At 43.8% G+C, this 17926-nt stretch overlaps 1 protein-coding gene across 3 annotated transcripts in view; it reads right to left on the minus strand.

Moving 5' to 3' along the window:
- onecut3a (one cut homeobox 3a) overlaps positions 1–14556 on the minus strand; it is a 22324-nt gene extending 7768 nt beyond the window's left edge. The window contains exons 1-2 of one of the 3 annotated variants that reach the window (XM_085397276.1): positions 13105–14556; positions 5808–10438 (exon numbers count right to left, since the gene is read on the minus strand). In XM_085397276.1, the coding sequence (XP_085253402.1) occupies positions 10272–10438; positions 13105–14143 (1206 nt within the window). In that variant the 5' untranslated portion in view covers positions 14144–14556 and the 3' untranslated portion in view covers positions 5808–10271. Of the gene's footprint in view, positions 1–5807; positions 10439–13104 lie in introns of those variants that run through there. The other 2 variants (XM_085397277.1, XM_085397275.1) reach the window with 2 other exon arrangements.
- Positions 14557–17926: the final 3370 nt, after the last annotated feature.

Raw genomic sequence — 17926 nt, forward strand, 5'->3', positions numbered from 1 at the left:
TAAAGCTAATCCATGCCTCCCGCCCAGTGGGACTATTCCTTCCATCCTGCAGAGTGCAGACAGGGACCCAGCCTGCGGTGAGAGAGAGAGAGATTGGGGGGGTGGGGGGCGCACTGGCTGTTGCCTGCTAGCTGGAGACACTGCTGTTTGATTCAATATTAATGCAGTTTGAGTCGCAATGGGGGACTGAGTGACTGTTGCACAAAAGTAAGCATTTTGTGTTTGAGTGTGCGTGTGTGGAAATGAAAGATAGAGGAGGGGCAAATGCAGGGAAAGAATAGGTTGGAGAGAGAAAAACAGAAAAGAAGCAGGAGTAAGACAAAGCGTGTGTGTGTGTGTGTGTGTATGTGTTTGTGTGTGTGTGTATGTGCGTGCATGCGCGAGTGTGTGCAAGAACTAAAGAGAGTAGCTGAGATGAAGAGGGAGGGGTTGCGAGTGAAGGAGAAAGCGAGATATTGACCGACTTTGCTGTAGGAATTGGGGGGTTCTCTGTAGGGACTGAGGTCAGAATCCCCCCCCCCAGCAGGTCTACAGTCTGCTACTTCAAACAGAGCCCACTGGAGCCCACTCTATTGAGCTCTGAGAGGGTATTTATAACCCCCCCCCCCCCCCCCCCCCCCCCGCACACCCCCACCCCTCCCAAACACAAACACTGGAGAGGTGCTTGCACTGGCTGCTATGAGCCCCTTCCCATACACAGAGCAATTTTCAAAAGAAAACACGCTGAGTGTACTCTTCTACGTTTGGGAGGGTGTCCGAGGGGGTGATGGGGTTGCGTGCTGCAAACGCAGAAATTAATAGTTAATGGGATGTAGGTAAGTGTGTTGTAAGTATTTGTAGGACACGGGTGGAAAGCAGCAGACAGGTGGAAGGTAAAAGGGAGAAATGGCGCCCAGAGATGGTGTAGGAGGAGTGTGTGTATGTGTGTGTGAGGTTAAGGCACCACCTCTGCAGCCACATGTTCCCCTGCTGACTGAGGATCGAATCCTGCCAGAACGCACTGTGTGTCCCTCTCAGCTTCCCTACTGTCTCAATAAAACGGGAGCAAATTGGAGAGAGAAAGCGAGCGGGAAAGATGCCATCCCTATGGGGTCTCCACCTGCTGCTGCTGGTATTGTCTGATACTTTCATACTCGCCTTCAGTAATGTCTCACTCTCACGCTGTGTGTGTGTGTGTGTGTGTGTGTCTTGATGCATTTAAGGACAGATTTCTTTTTTTATATTCTCCTTGTGTGTGTGTGTGTGTGTGTGTGTGTGTGTGTGTGTGTGTGTGTGTGTGTGTGTGTGTGTGTGTGTGTGTGTGTGTGTGTGTGTGAGGAGGCTGTGATTATGCTGAAGTGGCTGGAGCCAAGCAGTGGCGCTGTGTGTCTAATTACAGTGGAGCAGAGCCCATTGATCAGCCATTGCAGTCCAATCTGTTTACTACAGATGTCTAACCTGCACACTTGCGCATCCATCATATTCATATTTCACATCAACACTGCTGCTATATATATCAGGCAAACATGCTAATATGCCACATACAAATTTGTCCATGCTTGTACGAACAGCGAGCGTATCATCATGTATAATACTTTGATTTATTAAAGGTTTAAGAGTAGTAATGATGGTGAGAAAAGGGAGGAGGAGGATGCCATTTCTTTAGTGTCTGAAATGATTCACAATAAGAAAAAAGTAGGACACTAAAGAATCAGAAAGACTACAACGAGAAAGCATATTCTTACTACATCATCATGTATTTATTGTATTTCTCTTTCTTGAAGATACTCTAAAAATGCCAAAGTAAATCCCACCTGGTAGTTCCAGGGATAAATATTGACAGGCTAGCTTATATCCCGGATTTCTTTGTCTCCTAAACCGATAAAAGTTCATATTTAAGATGTTTTCTTTTTCCCAATAAATGGAGCTGCTTACTTCATTCTAATGTATATGAACAGTTCATCATTTGTGTCTTCCTTTATAAAGAAACTCTGCTGAGAATTACTCTTTCAGTCACGTCAGAGTTTGAACATCAAGGTTCCAGTGATAAAGCTTAAGTGCTCAAACATTTCCAGGTGTGATGAAATCTCTATTTATTCTATACTCGACAACTTGTACTGGATCATCACGGCCATCGGGGAGAAGCATACAGCCCATCAGAGACATGCCAGACAGTATGGATTAAACGTGTGTGCAAGAGGATTCGTTTCCCAGTAGGACAATGAGCCTAACATGTATCTAAGCTCCACCGGGCTTTTTTGAAGTCCGAGGAGGAGCAGCAGAGCAGTGCTGACATGTGTGACATGTCTGCTCCTATTCGAAACACAGAACCTCTGGAATGGTCGTGAAGAGTGCTGAGTTAATCATTTTTTCTTATAAAAGCTAAAAATACTAAATAACATTCAGCTTCATTTAAAATAGTTTTTTCAAGCTGGATTTTTAAATACGCTTCCCAAGATACCTGTGTTTATTAATGTAGCTCCTCGTTACACATGAGCATGGACTGCATCTCATACAAGAGTATTTTTGTTATGGGTTTTGCTGCTTTTAGTACAGCTTCTTCCATTTTTATCAATATAGATTGATTACTGTCTTTAGGTTAATAATAATAATAATAATGATGATGATATTTAATATATATTACAACACTCAGTTCTCCATTCATCTTATGCAGCTTCCAGCTGGTATGAGCAGCTTTACTTCCTCCTGTCTAACTTTTTTCTTCCTGTGTGGTTTGTCCAGACACACACACACAACCTCACACCAAAAATAGGACCCCTGTAAAAATCCCATCCAGCCAAATACAACAGCTTTAATGTTTTAAACGCTTTCAAAAATGTTTTCTCATTTATTTGTATTACGATTTATCAAACCGCATCATATCTCAAAGAGTTCCTAATGGTTAAATGTTCTCTCCAATGCCTAAAAGGTAAGAAACACACATCCAAACGTTTTCGCCGTGAGTGCACCTGTGCGTGGGGAAGATGCAGAGTCAGCAGGACGAGTGTTTCTCTCTTAATGTGCCTCCACAGCAAGCTGACACAGACCCGGACTCTCTCCACATCTTCTCCACCGGATAGTCACGTTCTGCCACCTCATCGACCGCTTGCTTTGTTCCGTTTCTGTCGGTAGGTGTCGCTCTCGTCGTGGCCCGGCTGCACGGGGCGCCATAGCGCGCTGCCTTTGCTACAGGCGCTGGATTTAGTAATCGATATCGATCGATCGGTGAGGAAGGGGGCCCTGATTACTGAACCAAGCTCGGCGTAGAAAAGAAAAAAATCGATCATTGCAGCTTTTAGAGCTACAGTAGGCACCGAGCAGAGAGACGGACATAAACTCATGCACAAAGAGCAGCCGGACAGGAGCAGAAATCCTGATTTGCCGCTGGGTGTTTTCCGAGGTGCGCGTGATGCTGATAAAAAGAGAAATGAGATTTCTATTTCTCGCTTTGGAGCTGAGAGCAGGAGCTGACCTACTTTGGAAGAATCCCTCGAGCTCCTCGCTAACATAGAAAGATTGATTCTCACAGCCACGTTTGTCCCGCGTGCCGCTATTTTACGCACGTACATCATATACAGGCTACACAGGTGTAATATCATTGACCATGAATATGCGCACGCAGTGGAAGTCCAGTTAATCCTCATGAATGTCAGCGAATGTCCCCGCAGACTGACCCGTGCCTCCAGACATATGGAATTCTTTAATAATGCCTTTATGCGCGGATGAAAACGGTATAAGTTAGACTCATTTCTTTTCCACTGATGACATTAATATTCTTTGCTTCACGACAAACCAAGCGAGGTTAAGAGAAAGGCCCTGGGTGTCCAATATCGATCGATAGATTCGTGAATAATTCGTGTGTGAAATTCACTTCGTCCAATTAATTATGCCTCGGAGAGGGGAGTGGGCCTGGAGAGGAGATTCATGAAAGGGGCTGGAGACGTGAGAGCGCACCGGGCAGGAAGCGGAGTGATGATCCAGCTTTCTGTGCTGCTGAAACCCGAGCAGGAAAAGGAGTAAATTATCATCACCCGCTTCAGCTGTGATTTCTGCGCCCGGCTGAATACTCACAGCTGTCTTCACGAGGCCTCCTCGATCCCTGCAGATGTGAGCTCATCTGGAGCATTAATCATTTATCGATCATCGCTGCCCTTCCTGCTCATAATGAGAAAGTCAAACCGCCTAATATTGTGCCTGTATGAAACCACGATTACACATCTGCATAAAGAAACAGCCCTGCTTGTTTTCTAAACTTCTCTGGTTGGCCCTGTTTGTGATCCCTGGAAAGGAGACGAGGTCAACAGCGTATGCTGATTTAATTAATTTACCAATAAACATGTTTACGGGTTACGGTTGGGTGCCTTTATATGTATGCACACACACACACACACACACACACACACACACACACACACACACACATACAGTGCCTCCCCTTTATTGTTGGAATGCAGTGCTGTCCTCACTAATAATCTATGCAGGCTTGTAGCTGTACTCTTCTTCACATGGAGCATGCGTGATTGGGCAGTTTGGCGTTAAAGCTTCGGCCTGTTTATTAAGTGACGTCTCTGCTGCTTTGCATGGGCTATTGCTCTAAAGATTGATAGCAGTGTGCATATATATCCACACGGCCCTCTCTGCAGACTGTGGCATTCGGTTGCAGGGAAGTGCCAAGCTCTCACTCTCTCTCTCTCTCTCTTTCTCTCTCGCCAGGCCAAAACACTTCCTGCTCAATACTCCTTAATGTAATGAGTGAGAATTGGTGTTAATATACTGATAAAGCGGCACAATTTGTTTGTTTGCCTTCTCCTGCGACTCAGCTGCGAGGCATTTCTGTTCTAGCCCTTCAATAACACTCAACCTGAACTCAGTTACACCTTCGCCCACATTCCACCTTCAAGTCCGCGAGACTCTCTGCTGCCTGAAACGTTTGAAGCTAGCCTTTACCTTTAGATTTGCTGTATTAGCTCTCACAACACTCTCATGCATGCACTGGAATTTGGATTTTCGTGTTAATTAGAGGATTTTTTAAAAATACATTTTTTAAAGATCCGTGTCAGCCTGAGATGCTCGAAAAGCTCTTTCGGTGCTGTTTTCATCCCAGCTCGTTATTAGTGAACCCAAGAAACTGCGCAGCGCTAAGAACATTCAATAATGAGCCGAGGCTGATGACTGTGATCATCACGCTTCTTATGAGGTTTTGGATAATTAAAAGCACTCAGCCATTTAAGCGCTGGACCGAGAGCACGGAGCTGAAATTTACCCCGCATTACTTTTTTTTTGTTTAATAGCAGCCCTGTTCTGCACGCGCCATTTATTGTTATGAGTGGGTCCATTGTTAGAGTGATAATCTTATCTGTGATTATCATCGATTTCAGTGATAATTGCTTGAGTTATGTGTGATAGCTGTAATCATGATTCTTTTTTTTATTATTACTGTGAATGTACAGACAGGTGGCCATAGGGATGCTTTCCCACAAACAACAGGTGGGAGTTTTTTTTTTTCTTTAAAAAAAATAATATTTTTGGAGGTTTTTTGGTTAAATTTTGCTTTTACTGAATTCTGTTAAATTAACTTTCATATTTATGTTAAATCTTGTTAAGTAGTCGAAATGATAAACTATTTAATTTCTTTAATTTTTTTTATATAATTTCACCCCAGCAGCAAATTATTCTCATAAAACGAATCAGCATTTAATTAATTAAATAACCATGTAGTTTAATATTGAACCATCACGATCATTTACTGTAAATCAGATGTGGGGTGAAAATTATAAAAGAATATTTACCGACTTTGTTTTCTGTTCGAATCCCACACCATTGTTTTCAACTTTTAAATCTCGCGGGACTGGCAGGATCTGCGGACTTTAATTACCTTATTTTTATATTTGCACTCCTGAGTGGATGTGTGCACATTTGTGCGCCATTTGAGGGTTTCATATACTTGATTTCTCAGAAACAAAATATCTTCAAATGTCAGCTGGCCGCCGAGCTGCTAATTTTTTATTTGTCGCAGGAGAATCATCACACTGATCTGCAGTCGGATGATACTGTTTACTCTCCACGGGGACGCAGACAGGTTTTCAATATGCAGGATTTTCCAGATTCAGTTCAATACCGTCCTCACTCAATCATGCGAAGAGAGAGTCAACACAAATATTTCCAGCCCTTATTTCCCAGCCCGTTATTGCACCCATGTAATTGCATTTATCTGATTTATTCTCTCCAATGCAAGACAAAGGATATTAAAATGGAGAAAATATATTATATAATAAAATAAGGCGATGTGTCTTTATCTGTTACAAAATGCACATTTTGAATGTAATGTTTAATTTTATATTATGTAGTCCTTTTAACACTGATGTATCGCTTGAGTTTTACTTTAAAAAGTGTGTCAATTATGTTTAGGTTTTTATTTTTGTACAGTAAGATATAAAATATATTTTATTTAACTGGTTTTCTATTTTTGTGTGCAAAGTTTTTGATCAGCAAACAGCAGCGATTATTATTGAACGGTAGTTCAATAATAATACCAGTAGCAGTAATAAAATTTATAGTAATAATATTAATAAAAAAATAATAATGATGATAATAATAATTTTGTTTTGATACACAAGGATATTCTATAATAATCTCTCACACACGCCTCAAAGTCAGAAATCCTGAAAAACGGAAATGCAGCGTCAGCGCATTCACGTCCCTCACCAAAGCAACAAATTAACCAAATTATTAATTTTAGCTTAAACCCGAAGGCAGTTCGTTATATTTAATAACATGTAACACAAAGGCTGCAAAGGCTGACATCGATTCATTCATCAATTGATTTCACAGTCGTTTTGTTCCTTTGTTGATCTGTGTGGGGTTGCCCAACCGGAGTTTCGGGTTGCATCTGTGGGTACGATAAGCGGTGTGTGTGTGTGTGTGTGTGTGTGTGTGTGTGTGTGTGTGTGTGTGTGTGTGTGTGTGTGTGTGTGTGTGTTGCGGTTTGGTTGTGATCGACCCTAGGAAGACTTAAGGCTCCGTACATACGAACCATCTGCAGGCTTCTTTCTTTCTTCCCAGATATGATTTTTACCTATTTTTTATTTTATTTTATTTTTATTTTTACATCCAAAACATTGTTTACAAACTGTTTTACAGTGTGAGCTAAATGTCAGTTAAATCATTTAATCTTCTTTTGTGTCTGTCAAATATTTTCCCCTTTGGCGAGAGAAACAAATTTACAAAAGATGAATTTTTGCGATTATTTCTTATTTGAGTTTTTCCCTCAAATTCATAATCTGTCTTTCTACCTTATGGATCTCCTTTAATGCGATGCTATATTACTTTTTATTTTATTATTATTATTTAAAGTCTTACAATGATCAAATGGATATCCGCCCTTTTCGTCTTTAATTGCTCGGACAGTGTCCTTGCCTTCTGTTCTTATCCTGCGCATTAAACGAGCCATTATCGGGCCTTTAATAACCGATGGCCTGTCAGAGCGCCAGATAAGAGGGGAGTGTGCGGAATCGCTGCTGCTTCGACGCCGCTGGACACTGATTTATAACTAGCGGTGGTTTTGGTTACTCAAATCCCCAATCACCCCTAAAAAAGTAATCTGTTACTTATTTCCTGAAGTATCAGAGACATTTGGAAAATAGCACAGCGAATCACTGTCTGGAATAAATCAGGGCTGATGACGAACTTGAACAGATCACGATAAAATTAACAATTTGGAGCGAGTGAAAAGACGCCTGGCAGAAATGTCGGCACTGTGCACGAGCACAGGAGCTAGCAGAGCATGTGGTTTTTTTTCGGGGGCACCCCGGCGTTACATAACTCCGGTCAACATTTTAATTGCTCACCAGCTGCTCTTTGGAGTCCTCACTTACTGATGCTCTTATGCAAACCACCACAGCCTGCAGACAAAGGCCCGCGGTGTCATTATAAAAGGTGTTGTTATAATAACACCTGTTATAACGACATTATAACGGCGATATTGTCCGTTATCATGCCTCAGCTCCACTGACAATTAGCTCATTTCACATTTAAAATCCTTTTGTGCACCTATTGAACTCCAAAGCGCGTGCACGAACAGCGAGATTAAATTGGGATTGTCTTTGCTTTGGACCTTTTGTGTTTTTACTTGGAAGTAGGGGACGCGCGCGGTGCCATTAACCCTCTGATGCGATCCGCGTGCATGCCGTTGACTCTGCCAGCAATTTGATTTAAAGGTCATTCTCTCCTATCGATCCGGTTTGGAGAGGGGGCGACTGAGCAGCGTAGGAATTGATCATCTAAAATAGAAGAGACGGTATTGGAGACTGTACGGAGCGCTGCTGCATTTATAATTGCTAACCACGCACCCCGTGTGAATTGGAACGTGCGCGCGCTGTGAGAGGAACGGGTGAAGACGTGGGAGAGACGACGCGGGCTCCGGCTTCAGTCAGGCTAATCTGATTTCTATTAAAATGACATTATTTTGAATAATAAGGTCGACGTGGTCAGAGCCGGCTATGCGGGACGGCCAGTGTGGGTGGGATGTGTGATGAGCAAAAAGAGGTTAAACGACTGTGAACTGTGAGTCGTCTCTCGCTGCTAATCCCACTATAGCACAGCCTTAAAGGGAAGCCAAACTCTCAGACTTTCACTTGACAGCTCCGTAAGATTCGTCCTGTTATGTGTTATGAAAGGTGAGCTGTTAATGGGAGGGAGGGTGTTGCATGGCGGAGATGGAGGGGGTTGCATGGCCGCATGGCGCAGCTCCAGAGATGGGAAGGAGATGCCGGGGAATGGAAATCGATACAGATTCAGGGCTCACCAGATCGGCCTTAACAATTGGCGCAGACGCACTCTGCATCCCGATCACACACATACTGGAGAGAAGAAATGGAGGAGGCGACAATTGCGAGGTGCTGGTGGTAAAACACTATCCTGTGGGAATTAACGTATATGGTTTTGCTTTGTGCTGTTTTGCAGTTCCAGCATGACTCCAGCAGTGCATTATTATGAGTCCTCATTTCACACTCGAACATCAGGATTCCTCTAAATGTGTTTGTTTAGGAGTCCAGCCAGCCTCTCCACACGAGGCTACAGATAATGTCATTTCATTTGGAGTGAGCTTCACTGAACTCGGGATTTAAACAAAATAGCCTCGAGGTATAACCTCAAGAAAATGACTGTTGCCCTCCCACCAGGGGATTGAAAAGGCGATGCTTGTACACGCGTGTCTCAGTACTTACAGCACATGATGCTGTGCTTAACGAACAACGAAGCTCTGAAACCACAGCTGCACTGTTTACTCCCCTATCTTCCCCTCATACATCAATTATTAACGTACCAATCGATTATTTCGCAGGCCAGCATCAAGCCATCTTTTCATGTAAAAAAAAATGCTGTTTGAGATTATCCCTCATCAATCACTTCTTAATGTTTCTACCAGTGAAACCCGTTATACTAGATTAAAAAAAAAAAAAACATCACACCTTTTAGGCATTTTTATTACGTCAGGATATTTCCGTGAAAATCCCAAAATAAAGATGACCTCCACTTTGTATCTGCAGCTGCTAAAAGAAGCTGGAGATGTGATTTAAATGGAAACCCCGATGGGCTCCGTGCTGGACTGGAAAGTAGGATGCGTGGTGGTGTGATTGACGCGATTGTGGATTGTAATATTGATCGTTGGGTGGAAGCTGTTGGATGAAATAATGGTGTTTAGAGGCCACAAGAACGGTATCAAGTATGTATTTGGAAAACTCCAGATCACCACCTTCGACTGTCCTCAAACCTGCGGTGGATATTTCAGCACTCTGGACAGCGCCAGAAACTGACCAGCAGGAAAACGCTTTGTGGACATAAACACAAAGCTTTAACCACCTTCTGTGTGCCACACACAAACCAACACACATCGATTTAATTTAAAGAAAAGCAACAATTTAATTAAAATATACAAAACACCCAGAATTCATCAGTTTGATATAAAAGCCCGAGTTTATCTCAAAATGATGAACCCCTAACCAAAATTAAGACCGTGCGTTGTAAGGAATGGAAATGGGCTGGGGATCTTAATAAATACATATATTTACCCAGGAAAATGAATGGATTCGTGCAGAGAGGAAAGGGCGCAGAGTGACGCTGATGGGGGGGATGGTGGTGGATGAGCTGGAGTATAGCTCCAGGATTAGGCCTGTGTAAACTGCATGTAGTCCATTGAAACATGAATAGAGGCCTCCCACCGTCATTCTCGACAATGTTTTTCCTCTGTGTCCTGTGGGTCTTGACCTCCACACCCTGGCACGTGCTCCGGCCATTTAGATGGAAATGAACCGCTTCTTTTTGACAGAGAGGGAGAGAGAGAAAGGGGGGACCCTGGCATGCCATGGCACATTATCACTGGTAAATGGAAGGAAACGAAGCGGGTATTCCTGGAAGGTAGGAATGTATTTTTTCTGATGATATTTTCCGTGTTGTCCAACATCTGTTGGAAAAACGTGAACATTACCCGGGTGCACGAACCCCCAAAGAACAAACAAGGGATTATACACCGCATAAACAAACAGAACATGATAACAGGAAAGAAAAATATGTGCAGGGGCGTTTTTTTAAACCAGCTGTCCCCTTTCCCAACCTTTTCCGGCTCCCGCCTTCCCCCCCTCCCTTCTGCTCCAGGGGAGAAACCAATGGGAGAGAGTGCTGAGGCGGGATAATTGATAGATGCACTGGCTATCCTTATCGATCAGGGCTGTATTGACTCGACCAAATACATTGAGATGGAGTGTGGAATTCAACACAGATGCAAAGACGAATTGTTTTCATCGTTAATGCGATCTTTAAATGCCCCCCAAACCTCACTCTGCCCGCGTCTCTCTTAAAGCTGCCCGCTTACACAACAGCCGTCTGCATAATATATGTTCAGAGTGTGGAAATGCCTTTTGTTTACGTGGCCAGTGTGTTACAGGTCTGCATATGAAGAACACGGTAAGTGGAGAAAGCATTAGGAGATGTTAAGCGTGAAGGACACACATCCCCCCTCCAAACGTGCCCACCTTTGCTCTGCTTTTCCTGTCGGCAGTGAATTGTCATGTGTGTGCGCGCGGACACTGGTATTTTCGCATTAGCTAAGCAGGGCAGCTGCATTGATTCGTGTGACTGTGATGAATTTGGAATAGTAATTTGAATTTATTGATTGATGTGGCCGAGCGAGTATGGCCCAGCCTCACTTTCAGCATCCAAACCCCCACCCGCCTCCCCCAACTCCCACTCCCAACCCACATGAAAGCCGAGGATAATTGTGATTTTAAATGCAATGAGTAAAATGTTGCTCCCTGCATTTACATACGAGTCATTTGTCATTTTAACCCACCTAGAGTGTCCTTGCTTCTGCTGTGGCAGCAGGTTGATGCACAGTGAAGGCTTAAGAATCAGCTTTTTCCAAAAAGAAGTATTTATTAATTGTGTGGTGGCAATTTCGAATAAACTTCATTTATTCATTTAATGTTGATAACATTTGCACTTTCTGGTAAACTAAAATGTGGTAAAACAGTGCAGCTCTTATTTTCGTTCACCACTGAGCACCTCTAGTCTGTCCTGGACCTGAGCACATTCAAATATGCGGCAGCCGTGTGCTGCACAGGACTGTGCCACTCCAGCACGCTAGTTGAATTGAGGGTTTTATCCTGGTGCCGGGTGTGGAAGATATAAAACCCCACTGCCCAATTAGCTTTAACAGCAGTGGCACTTAAAGAGACAATTGTGGAGTGTTTAAATCTTTATTTACCAGAACCCCACTAAATACGCAAAGGAACAATTTACATGCCATTAAGTGCTTTTCAATAGGGCATTGACTGGAACTAAAATATGCCACTATATCTGCTTAATTGAACTGTTCACTGAAATACGACGCAGAAGCGCTGATTGACGTTTGGAAGAGCAGCGCGTCTAAACAAGGCCTTTACAGAAACATCAATGATGGGGGACCTTTCACTCACATCTTTGTATTAACTCCACCGTAGAGCTTGTTTTCATTTATATCCTATTAATCAGGTTGCAAGTGTTAAAGACTTTAAAGTAGGCAGAGATTTGGGTTCAAATCACAGCCTTTAATGTGACAATCTTTGCGCGATAAAAATCGAAACGATGGATCAAAGTGGCGAACCATTCAGAAAACCGAAATGCTGAGGCAGAGAGGGTTTGTGCCACATTTAGTATTTGTCCTGTTAAGCTGAGATCTCATATAACTTCACAAACAGCAATAAACAATTTCTCAGCACAATGACTAAATAGGCCTTAAATCAAATTAGTAGACAGAGATCCCAGAGAGAAGAGGGGACAACACAGACCAGAGAAAGACGCATCTGTTTGTGTCTTACAGATCCAGATCGATCATTTATCACTGCGCTACTCTGAAAGGGGACGCCTGGACCTGGAATATTGATCCATAGGAGGTCATGCTCCCCAGGCTCTTTGGCCAGGCCTCAGACGATCCTTGTTTGTGACCACGCGCATATTTGACAAGGAGAGAGCCAAAGAATTAGATGAGGTTTGTTAAATAAATAAAACTGGGTGTTCGGGGCACAATGATATCAAAGTATAGCGTTTACCTTTCAAGTAAGATTTAATCAATTTCACTTCTCGCTCTGAGTTCCTTTGTTTCGCCTCTTTCTGCGTGCATGTGTGTGTGTGTGTGTGTGTGTGTGTGTGTGTGTGTGTGTGTGTGTGTGTGTGTGTGTGTGTGTGTGTGTGTGTGTGTGTGTGTGTGTGTGTGAGAGAGAGAGAGAGAGGGGGGGGGGGAGAGTGAGACAGAGGAAGATGGATGCACGCATGCATACTGTACTCGTGCGTAAACGTGCGTAAAGCCAAAAGTGTCTGAGCAGACTCGGTTTGGTTTGGAGTCTGTCTGTTTATGACAGACAGCGCTTCTCTTTTGTTTATCACACAATGTATGTTTATATTACTGTGCATTGTAGCATCAATCAAAATATAGATCTCTCTAAACATTTAACACCTCAACTGTCATGATGAACTTTTACTCGATACAATCGACTAATAACTTCTACTAATGTCTATTTGAGCTGCTATTGACAGTCTCGCCACATTGACTTCTAATTGATCCCTCCACATCACTCAGGCTGTCTCCTCACTCACCTGCAAGCCTCAGCGCTGACATCCGCTGGAACTCGGGCTCCTGGAGCCACTTCCACATCCTCCTGAACGTCTCTCGGCCCGACTTGAGTTTACTCCAAGGTTTAGGATTCCGCAGCAGGTCAGACAGAGTTCCCTGGGACCGACACAAGATCCTCTGAGCAAAGATGGCCTGGGGGATGCTGTAGCGCTTGAGCTCTGCTGTTATTCGCTGTGCCACCTCCTTGGTGTTTATCTCTTCCACCTGCCCTGACCCAGCACCTTGCCCGCCTCCCACCACCGTCTGCCTGTCTCGGTCTGAGAGCATGGATCCGTTTGCCTGAGAGTGCGGATGGCTGTGATGGTGTATACCGTTCAAGGATGTCATTAGCCCGCCCCCGTGACCCCCGAGACCGCGGGCCAAGTGCTCTTCACCCCTGGACAGCATGGCTGCGTGAGACTCGAACCCCCCCGAGGAGAGCATCTTGTCGTTGGAGAGGTGAGCTCCGGGACCGTAGGCGCTGAGAGTCTGCTGGGAGCTGTGCAAAGACCCGAGCCCGTTGGACAGGGGTGACAAGGGCTGCCCCATCCCGGACATATCTTTGGGGTAGTGGCCATAGAGGTTACTCATAGAGGCGAGGCTTCGGTCGTCTCTCATCAGGGTGAAGCTGCCGCTGACATTCCCAGCTGCAAGTCTCTGGTGTGCTGGATGGTGGTGAGCATGCGGGTGTGGATGGTGAAATTTCTCCGAGACCGTGGATATGGGGGGCAGGTGCTGTAGCGGCGTCAGCGTTGTGTAGGTGCTGCTCAGGCTCATCCCGGAGTCGCACGACATGGTCATAGCCGGATGCAGGGGGCCAGACAAAGCGTGGTCTGGGCGATAGTCCCCCGCTCCCTCCAGTATCGAGGCCATGCTGGACACCATGGCTGACCGCCCGTGCGACACCAAGTTCCGATGCGACGCCGACGACTGGCGCGCGTGCGGGGAGTTCATTAAGTCGCTGGTTTGATGGGAGTGAGATACACCGTGCAGATTTCCGATGTTTTCCATTGTCAGCTCCATCGTTGAAAGGATCTTTATTTCCACCCCTCGCGCCACTCTCTCGCTCTCCCTCTCTCTCCCACTCCCTCTGTCGCTCTATCTCGCGCTCCTTTCCAATAAATTTGAAACGATTTCAAAGCCAAGCCATTGATTGGAGTTGCCTCTCCGCAGTCAATCCAGCATGGTTTTAAAGGATCGGGTCCCGGCCGCCAAACAAACCGCTGCTCGGTGCGTGAAGGTGTCTGCGCCTGCCTGGTTTCTCTCCGCTGAGCACCTTCTACTATACCCAAAGCGCTGCTCGGCTCGCTGTGTGTATATTGACGTGCCCGCGCTCCTGTTAAAATGAGACCGAGCCTGAGCCTGTGCGCAAGTGCGCGCCCCCGTGGCCTATCCTCGCACTCGCGAACCCTGTCTGGGGCCAATCTGACGTCACTGGCCCCCGTGTCAGGGCTCGCTCGCGTTGTAAAGCGTGGACCCTCAAATCCTCGAAAAGATTGCGTTAGACGCGTTAGATAAAAGACAGAATGCGCAACATTTACACTCAGATGGATAAGAAGGACCCGCTCCTTGTTTTGTCTGATAAAAGTGTTTCACAGGCGCCAGCAGCACATGTGATAGCTGTGTTGGAGGTTAAACATGTCACAACAGATCACGAGGGCAGGTAAAAAAGCACATCTGGAAGTGCAAGTCATGCCTAACAGTCTTGGTTTTTCCAACTGTAAATTAAGCATGCGCTATTTAGTGCTACATATTCAAAGGATTGTGTTTATATAGACAATAAAATATTTAACAGTGCAATAAAACGTGTGAATTACAGCCTTAAGACCCGTGTCTGACCTTTGACACTTACTTTACAGCCACTTTCCTAAAGCACACATCTGAAATTTTTGCTTATACTCATAACTTTTTTAAAGAAAAGTTTTGGGGTTTTTTTTTCCTCTAGCAAATGTTTCTGAATAAATTTGTCGAGCTTTATTTCATCATTGCCTCCAGGCTTTGACCCCTTTCGCTTCTTTGCTCCACGAATTCAGGCCACGAAAATCAAACTCTCTCACACAAATTCCTACATGATATCCCTTCAAAACTTCTGCGTAAAACTTGCTTGGTGCTCGCTGGTGTCAATCCAGTTCAGCAATCTATCAATATCAGCGTATGTATGGATCAGGGGATCCATCGATAGGTTGGTGCCTATTGCAGAGGCCCGCAGTATGGATACCATATAGCAGCTTGTTGAGATCGAGTGATTGGATTGTGTGAAATGGGAGAAATAATAGGTAGTGGAGAGCATAAAACTTCACTGAGGTCGTTAAATACTTTTTCAGCTACTATAAGCACCAAGTACATTTAGTACGTTGTGTACTGCTGCTTGTCACTAGGTAAAATCTGTCGCATACATAACTAATAATTCAATAATCAATTTGTTAAAGCACGCACAGTGTTTTTGACTTGATGACCTGTTACAGTGGTGATTTTCCGTTACGTCACTAAATGCCCAAAATTTACCAAATGAGTCTATGGCAACGTGAAGTTCAGTAAAAAAAAAGAAATAAATGAATAAAAATAAAATAAAATAAGAATAAGTAATACATTTAATTTATTTTATATAAATAAATAGATAAATAGGTGCATATAATAAACTGCCGTGTGCAGTCTATATATGCAGTTGTGTGAGGACACATAGAATGAAATTTGCTCATTAATCTCCTAAAATCACAACATAAACACCTCTGTGAAATCTGTAAACTCTGTGTGTGTGTGTGTGTGTGTGTGTGTGTGTGTGTGTGTGTGTGTGTGTGTGTGTGTGTGTGTGTGTGTGTGTGTGTGTGTGTGTGTGTGTGCAGTAACCAGCAGTCCCGTGTAAGTCGTTAGTTGCTGCTGCACTCTGTGAACACAGTTATCAAGTGAGGAACCATGGCATTTACACCGATGTTATGTAAAATGAGCCCATTAGGATTTCGACCCGAAGCTGGGGAAAAAATAGTCTAACACTCCAGAAAGTGGCATCACTAATCATTTGCAAATTGCATAAAATAATTTCCCTGAGCAGTGTTTACCAACTGTTAGGTCACGGCCATCCATTACTTCACCGATGAATTGTGATATCACAACACCGTGGCCTTGGCACACAGCTCTCCTGCAAAGGATGACCCTAAAAACTGTGTCTTTGCTGATTGCCAACGGGGGATGGTGGCTTTTGGCTTGTGCCATCAGGAGAACAGCAGTGTCCGCTTGGGTTAATGTCCCTGTATTGATCCCAGCAACCACTGCTATCGAAAATGAATTACCGAAGCCCGCACAGCAGCGAATCCGTCATCTGTGCTCAGCCAGCCGGCCAGAGCAGCTTATTGGTCGCGGTGGTGATGGATGTTAACTTTCATTGTTGGCTCCCTGCTCCTAATTCACCAGGGTTTACAACCCAAAACAACGCGCTGAAAAGTTTTATGCTTTCACCAAGAACTTGTAAACTCAATAGCTAAAGCTCCCCCTTCGTCTGTCAGTCTTCTTTCAAATCTGAGTCTGTTATTAGGCCACATGTGCGGGTCATCTTTACTCAGGTGAGGCCTACGACTCCAGCAGGGCGTGGGGAAGTGAAGTGATCAGGACACGTCGCGTATTCCAGACAGTTCTTTAGTTTTGCGCTACTTCATCAAACCTCGTTCACAGAAAGCCAAAATAAAATTTGAATTGAAAAAAAAAACAGCCATTTCCCCAGACCCCCCTCAAAAATCCATGCATCCGCCTAGAGCTTAGTTTTAATTTGTATTTTAATGTACTCTTTTCGAATACCTAAATAAGCATATCCTATGGCAAATACAATATGAAATATTAACTGTGTCAATACCTGCGGTGTGACTGGGGCGATGCCGCGCAGACCCGGTGATTTATTTCATATTAATAATAGCGGGCGAGGCGGTGGCCTCAGCACCACGTTGGCATCGACTTTACACACACACACACACACACACACACACACACACACACACACACACACACACACACACACACACACACACACACACACACACACACACACCGCAACGATTGTGCAGCAATGTTTGTGTGTTTTGATTTCCTTGTTATTAACATCAAATTATATTTTTTAAAAGTTAAACATTTCTAAAAGTATGTGTGAGTTTGTAAAGTCACCGCTGGAGTCTGTAATGAGGCCTCAAAGCGTTTTGTTTTTATCTTTAAGCACTGCTGTCCTCTGCTGATCAACTAATCAATAGTGAACCCTCAACCCGGAGCTTCGATCAATGTATTTGTGAAAGATCGATAGTGGCCAAAAAAATGTAACCTGTGAAAAAGGCTCAAGTTACGTCTGTCCAGTGATGTGTTTGACCTGTGTCAACAGGCATTTTCATTACAGGAAGCAGTTTAAGCCCTGCTACTCATGTGTCTGAGTGCTGGAAACTGCAGACTGCACACCACAATTTATTTTTCGCTGCGTGAAATTCTCTTTCGAAAATTATTATTATTATTATTATTATTATTATTATTATTATTATTATTATTATTATTTATTTATTTATTTATTTATTTATTTATTTATTTATTTTTAAAACAAAGCCACACATGAGAAAATTTCCAAGACAAAATTTCATTTTATGTAATTGTAACACAAAGACTTTTTGTTTTTTGAATCGGCCCAGCGCTTCTGTAAGCTTGTCTATTTTCCCAGGAATCACTCGATAAAGACAGACTAATCTTTTCATGACTTCTTGAATGACTCCGTGGCTGATGCATCACGCTTAATGTATTCTAAAGTATATTTACTTGAAACTGGCTATTGGCAAAAGTTAA

This window comes from Rhamphochromis longiceps, linkage group LG23 (genome assembly GCF_057381845.1).
Source record: "Rhamphochromis longiceps isolate RC_006_pf linkage group LG23, R_longiceps_female_GT1.1, whole genome shotgun sequence".
Taxonomy (NCBI): domain Eukaryota; kingdom Metazoa; phylum Chordata; class Actinopteri; order Cichliformes; family Cichlidae; genus Rhamphochromis; species Rhamphochromis longiceps.